Source organism: Scleropages formosus, chromosome 20 (assembly GCF_900964775.1).
Source record: "Scleropages formosus chromosome 20, fSclFor1.1, whole genome shotgun sequence".
Lineage (NCBI taxonomy): Eukaryota > Metazoa > Chordata > Actinopteri > Osteoglossiformes > Osteoglossidae > Scleropages > Scleropages formosus.
The window spans coordinates 9,044,553-9,051,819 of record NC_041825.1 but is presented as its reverse complement, the minus strand read 5'-3'; the positions used below and the strand labels follow the sequence as shown (position 1 = coordinate 9,051,819).

At 41.2% G+C, this 7,267-nt stretch overlaps 1 protein-coding gene across 1 annotated transcript; it reads left to right on the top strand.

Moving 5' to 3' along the window:
• Positions 1-2,307: 2,307 nt before the first annotated feature.
• On the top strand, positions 2,308-6,837 carry LOC108926741 (phospholipase A2-like). Its single transcript, XM_018739650.1, has 4 exons — positions 2,308-2,679; positions 4,231-4,399; positions 6,161-6,267; positions 6,550-6,837. Exons 1-4 carry the CDS (start codon positions 2,622-2,624, stop codon positions 6,696-6,698), a joined length of 483 nt encoding a protein of 160 aa, XP_018595166.1. The 5' UTR covers positions 2,308-2,621; the 3' UTR covers positions 6,699-6,837.
• The last annotated feature ends 430 nt before the right edge of the window (positions 6,838-7,267 follow it).

Sequence of the window (7,267 nt, the reverse complement as noted above, 5' to 3'; positions counted from 1 at the left end):
AAAAAAGTTTTGGCCAGGAGGTGGCGTAGTGTTTAGAGTTGCTGTCATCCAGGAAAAGGACCTAGACGGAAACCCACCTCCTGCTGTTGTACACTTGAGAAAGTACATTTATTAATTTAGCAGACGTTTTTTTTCCCCAAAGCAACGTGCATCTCACCTACTTCTCCTATATTACTCCAGTAAAAATGAGTAGTGACATCAAAATGACACCCTACTGATATCAAGGACTGAGTTTGGGTGTTGGAAATCCCGTGTTAATGTTGTCGTTTTTAGAACGAAAAAGGGGTTAAAAATGCCGCAGTTGTAAACGGGTAAATATCTGTAAGCAGTTAAACACCACTGGTTAAATTGCTTTGGGGAAACGTGTCGGCTAAAGCTGCCCCCCAAAATGCAGAAGATTGGGCTTCCAGTGAACTGAATACACCCTTGAGAGGAAGTTAAATATGTGCCACCAGTATGTTTTTATCTCCTGGCGTGACGAAAAGAAACGAAAACATGTATTTTCTCTAGGTTTAATAATAAGCATGTTTATGAAAATACGTTGTAATTACTGATTAAATACTGTAAAGGGGGGCGAGGTGGAGCAGCGGGTTTGGCCGGGGCCTGCTCTCTGGTGAGTCTGGGGTTCGAGTCCTGCTTGGGCTGCCTTGCGATGGACTGGCGTCCCGTCCTGGGTATGTCCCCTCCCCCTCCAGCCTTGCACCGTGTTGCCGGGTTAGGCTCCAGTTTGCCGTGACCCTGCTTGGGGCAAGCGGTTTCAGTCAGTGTGTCTGTGTGTGTACTGTAAATGGAAAACTAAAAGAAATATACTCTCCAGAACAGAGTATGAGGATAAGTACTGGCTCAAATAGGGTTACATAAATTTCCAAAGTCAGGGAGGGGCTGACATTTCAAAACTGCTTCTGAAGCCTCGCTTGAGTTAACCAGCGCAAACCAACCTCGAGACAGGAGGACACGCCATTACAGAAAACGGGCCAGTTTGAAAATAAGAAGAAAGAAAATTGAGAGTTGCAGCTATGTAATCGTCAAATTGGAGTGTTTAGGAAAAAGAAAAAAACTGGGGAATCAGGAGTAAACTGAGAACAGGGTGTCGAAAGAATAAAAGCAGTGGGTAGCTGGGAGTGTAGTGGTTAGAGCTCCTTTCTTTGGACCCAAAAGCTGTTGGTTTGAATCCTAACTGTAGTTCCCTTGAGCCAGATATAAAATATATGAAAATGACAAAAGATTGTGGAGAGATCAACTAAGTTCATTAGTACGAGTAGCTAGCGGAGGACCATCTTGACTGTTACCCATTACTCCTGAGGGTCAAGGACACATCAGGGTTGGAATTTATTTACCTTAAATTACTCTAACTTTACCCACCCGTCCTTCACTTTGACGGATGTTTTATTCCCATCTCTGCGAAAAACCTTGATCGAGAACTCCTGTGGTTAATCTCAGTGTTTCTGTACAAATTCCAGTTGAGCCTTTCTGTTCCTGCTGCTGTTGACGGGTTTACATCTTGCAGCACAACCTCTGAATGTTGGCTGGTTTTCACCTCTGCGGATTGCGGTGCCGGACATTCGCTGTTCGATGACGCAGAGATCATTCGTAATTTCACTAACCCTAACCCTACGGTTGTTCTTTGCACTCACAACATTTTTTTTTCTTTCTGTCTGAAAATTGCTGTAAAATATACAGTATAAGGCACAAGTCATCTCACTTTGCATGGCAGTAACAGGTAATGCCACAGAGGTAGTACTTCTGAAATTTGGGTGAGGGAACTCGGGAATCTACTTCCCGTAGAAGAGCTGAGAAATACTACATCAGACTTGCTACTTCCCTTAAAATTATGGCAACAAGTAAAAGACTAAAGAGTGACAAGGATATTTTAGTGATGTGACACTTAAACTATGAACACTGAAGATTTATGTTTTCCATGTGCTCTATCTACACAGGTATTATTATGGAATGTATAATTGGTGTTGGCAGATGTCCAGAGACCATAATTTTTTTGAATCGCTTTCCCATCTTTTTGCAAACACACACACACACACACATTTTCTGAACCACTTGTCCCGTACAGGGTCGCAGGGAACCGGAGCCTACCCGGCAACACAGGGCGTAAGGCTGGGGGGGAGGGGACACACCCAGGACAGGATGCCAGTCCATCACAAGGCACCCCAAGCAGGACTCGAACCCCAGACCCGCCAGAGAGCAAGACCTGGTCAAACCCACCACCCTATCCCTTAAAGAGAAGTATGAATTCTTTTATATATTTTTGGTAGATTAAGATTATTATCAATTTAACACTTAATTAATCATTACATATAATTGTTTGCGTGTAAGCTCATGCTTACACCATATCCCATAAGATTTGTACCCGAATTTTGGCTACATGCATTGTGTCAGTCCCACAGTCTCCAGGTAAATGGAGATTCCAGTTTATTTCTCTTCAAAAAGGTTGAAAATGGCAAAAACATAATAAAAGGAAGCCCTGGTACTGTGTGCTTCTGTATGATGACTGTGCTGGAAGGGGAGGGCCGTGTTTTGCTCTAATGACACCCCACTGAAGTGATGCTCAGAAGTCTGAAGTCACGCTGTATAAAAGAAGCTCTCATCAGTCACAGCTTAGTCCCTCCATGACCTTCCCTGCAAGAGCAATGTCCAGGTGCCATCTCCTGATACTGCTGTTCTCTGGTAAGACTATCATGTATTAGAAGTATTATATGAAATAGTGAATACAATGATGAAATAATTACAAAACACAATTTTATTTCATTATTTATCTGATGCTTTTCTCCAAAGTGAATTACAACGATAAGGTACTTACAGTTTACCGGAGCAATTTAGGGTAAGTACTTTGCTCAAGGATACTACAGCTGGAGGTGGGATTTGAACTTGCGACTTCCGTTCAGAAGAGTTACGTAACCTAGTTTAGCAGTTTATCCACAAGTATGTTAGCGAGTGGAAAAAAATAATGGAGGAAAGGAGGTGAGGGAACCTGATCAGAGTGGTGAATGGAAAACCCTAATGGTATATCACCTGGATAAAGGAGACGGAGACTCCGGCTGTTGTAGCTATGGACGATGGGCAGGATTATCCTGGATATTAATTTCTTCCATATTCTTTCAGGTGGTGCCAGTCTGACTTGTCATGAGTGCAGTCTTTTGAATCAATATCCCCAAATATCCCCTTTTCGCGCGAGAATGTTTGGCACTGAGATAGTGGTAGAATACAACTCTGACACTCGCATGCAAAAGCAGTTCTGTGGCTGGGATGTGGAGCTGGTAGCGTAGTGGATAGAGCAGGTGCCCTAAGACCCACAGCTTGCAGGTTTGAATCTCACTTTGAGCTGTAGTACCCCTGAGCAAGGTACTTTCCCAGAATTACCTGGCTGTATACATTTATAAGTATTTGTAAGCTGCTTTGGAGAAAGGCATCAGCTAAATGATTATTATGACATTTATTGTTCATGCGTTATAATTATTAGACATGTACTGTTAATCTGTACAGGTAAAATACTGTGTTTATGGAGGTGTGTAATTTAATTACTGTACACTGCATTAATGTTAACATTTTGGTTTCATGACCATATTTTCTCTTTCAAATGCTGAACCCTTTTGAAAAAAAAAAAAAAACTATTTTTATTAGAGAATAATACACTACAGTAAAGAAGGGTCAGGTTGGTTAGGGGTTAGAGCTGCTACTTCTGGACTCAGCAATCACAAGTTTGAATCCCATCTCCTACTGTAATACTACTGTACTTAATCTTAAATTGTTCCATTAAAAATTACTCTGCTATACACACACACAACATCTGAACCGCTTCTCCCATTCGGGGTTGCGGGGAGCCAGAGCCTAACCCAGCAGCACAAGGCGTAAGGCCGGAGGGGGAACGGACGCACCCAGGACGGGACGCCAGCCCGTCGCAAGGCACCCGAAGCGGGACTCGAACCCCAGACCCAGGACCCGGTCCAACCCACTGCATCCCCTTTCTCTGCTATAGAAACAGATTAAATATTGAAAGTTGCTTAGGAGAAAAGTGTCCTGGAAATGACAGTAATTGTAGACACTCTACAGACAGAAGTCTCACTTCACCTCCTTTTACATTTCTTACATTCATGTAAATTTTAGCTTGATAGGATTTTGATAGCAAAGAAGATTTTAATGATGCATCTGCCAGTGATCTTATTTTTAACAAGAGAAGGCAGTATTTATGAATGGTATCCACCTGCACTGTTGTTGCAGTATCCACAGCCTCCCTCACCCCTCACACATCGCTGAGGTCTAAACGGGGCCTGCTGGAGCTCGATGGCGTCATCAAGTGCAGCACAGGGAGGTCTTCCATGGCCTACATCATGTATGGCTGCTACTGTGGCCTGGGGGGGCAGGGCTGGCCAAGGGACAAGGCAGACTGGTAAGGCAAACAGACAGTATCCCCCATTGTACAGGGTTCACATTTTTTTTTTTTTTTAAATAAATATGTATGGGCCGGAATATCCTGCTCTCTTCAAAATACACAACTTTTAATATAAATACCCTTACACTCCAGCAACAGTGATACCTCCTTCGTCTCTGGCTGCTTCATGGTCCGACACATGAGAGGTCCAAAACGAAGTGTCTGTACATTCACTGTTTTGGATCTAATGTGGTAGATTGAGCTCCCTCTCTCCCTCAGAACTGCTGAATCCCTTCCATTATCCAAGAAGTGTCTCAAAATGCATTTCTTTCAAATGCGCTTCTCCTGTGATCTTCTGACAGATCCACCAATTTGCGTCACGATCTTCTTTGTATTTCCTATCAGACTCAGCTCTACATGGAGCTACTCGTGTAATGTGTGCTTTCGCACTCACAGAGGTGCATCGAAAGCTAGTGAAATGCGAGACTTTCATTTACTGTTCATTTAGTGTTTACACATCAAACTGCAGGTGGCTATTGAACACAGCGGTGTCCTGTCCCCATCTCACCAACAACCCATATAATAAAGCTCCCTAAATGAGTAGTTCTTTTGATAATGTTCACTTTATGGAGTGATTGCAGGATAGGATAGGAGGTCCACTTTTCCAGCGTCAGGATAAAATGCACCCAAACAGTGTACAATAATTACCTTGGCTGCATTGTGCTAATGGTTACTCTCACCTGGCTGACAAACATTTATTTAGCATCCACAGAATGGAAAGAAAACAGTTGTTCTGCTCCTTTAAATTAAGCTTAAGTACCGAGCCATCCTCCCATATAGTAATTCAGTGTAATGTATGAAATTAAATGTAGCTTAAGCTATAAATACTACTGTATTTGCACTGAGACCCAACTGTTAAGAAAGCATTAAAGCAAAACTGTAAACAGAGCAAAGTCGAATTTAAGAAAGGCCCCAATTTCAAAAACTGTATAACAAAAGATGATGCCATTACATCTCTGAGAGTACTAGTAGCTGATGGAAAACCACACTCAGAAGCATTCTATGATATTTCCATCCTCAAATATCTTTGACTATTTTCAAAGCAAGCCAGAAATTCTGGTGGTGTGTATATACTGTATATATACACAAACATTATTATATATGTATACACACACATTATTATTATAGTTGGTTGTGTGTATATTTACATTTATTCACTTAGCAGATGCTTTTCTCCAAAGCAACTTACAACTAACTCTGCTTTTCCATTGTTATGGAAAACATAACACCGTGCCGCCCATGTATGTATGTGTATATATATATATGGGGGCAGGGGCAGCAAGTAGCACTGTCTCACAGCGCCTGGGTGGTGTGAGAGGACGTGGGTTCGATTCCCGATCAGTCTGTGTGGAGTTTGCATGTACTTCCTGTGTCTGCGTGAGTTTCCTCTGGTTGCTCTGGTTTCCTCCCACAGTCCAAACGCATGCTGTTCAGGTTCCCCATAGTGTGTGAGTGACAGACAGACAGATTGTGTTCCACTGACGTATGGGTGAGTGACCCATTATAAGCAGTGTATGTAGCAGTGTAAGTCACCTTGGTGAATAAGGTGTGTGGGTTGATAACACTACATAGAATAAGCTGGAAGTTGCTTTGGAAAAAAAGCATCTGCTAAATAAATAAATGTAAACATGCAAAGAGAGATTACGATATGATTTTAATGTATGAATTAATTCATTTGTTATGCACCTGTTACACTTTATCTTCCTGGTACTTCAACAGGTGCTGTCACAAACATGACTGCTGCTATGAAAAAGCAGAGATTGCAGGTTGCATACCCAAGTCAAACAAGTATCCGTGGGCATGTGACAGCAGGTCGACCAACTGTGGTACGTACCAATAATCCCGTAACATGCACCTGCATTTGTAGTTGAAGAAAATCAGAATGCTGCGGTTTAGCAGAAAACTGTATGGCAATATGCCTAGTGGTTTTAAATAAATTCAGTATAGTTTAGTATTCACTATATTTAGTATTAATACAAATCATTAACAAGCAAACATTTAAGGGTTGTGAGGTACCATCATGTTGCCTGTTGTTTTCTTCATATAAAATGCATTTTCATCTAATGTCTCCCCAAAATTTTAATTATAAAATTCTTACATTTTTCTAGAACTGGTGAAGGACAAGTGTGAAAAAATACTCTGCAAATGCGACAGGGAGGTAGCTAGGTGCTTACGAAAAGCACCATTCATACCAAAATACATGGTATGGCCAGACTTCCTCTGTGGATATGAATTTCCAACATGTAACCATCACTGAGTCACAACATAATTCAGTTACCACTGTCTTGCAGTACTACTTTCTGTAATAGAATGAATTTCAATGTCTTGTAGCTCCTGATCAGACAGGGAGGAACAAAATGCTTTGCATTCTTTTACTACTGGTAACCACTTGTTAAGTCCTTAATATCTTATAACACAGTCTGTACCTATAAAACTATGTACAGTTTACTTACTCAAAATATTGTAAGTGACCAACTAATAACTTGTGTCATTATCATTAAAAGTTTATACAAGTTTATGAAAGTGATGTTGATATAGGACTTTATTACCCAGTGTCAGTCCAGCATATCTGTGGGATTATATTTTTCTTAATTATATTTATTTATTATTTATAATAATTACATTATATTTTTCTCACTCTCATTGCAAGAGGTTAAGTGTTGGCCTCCACCTTCACTGCCTGATGATACACTTCTAATTCAGGTTTAAGATGGTTAGCATTGCCAAAAACTACCATCTGAAATTGTCATGTGCACTACTGTAGTTTCACCACTTTTACAGATTGTAGAATGGCCTCCGTGGAGGTCTAGGTGATTATTTCTGTTA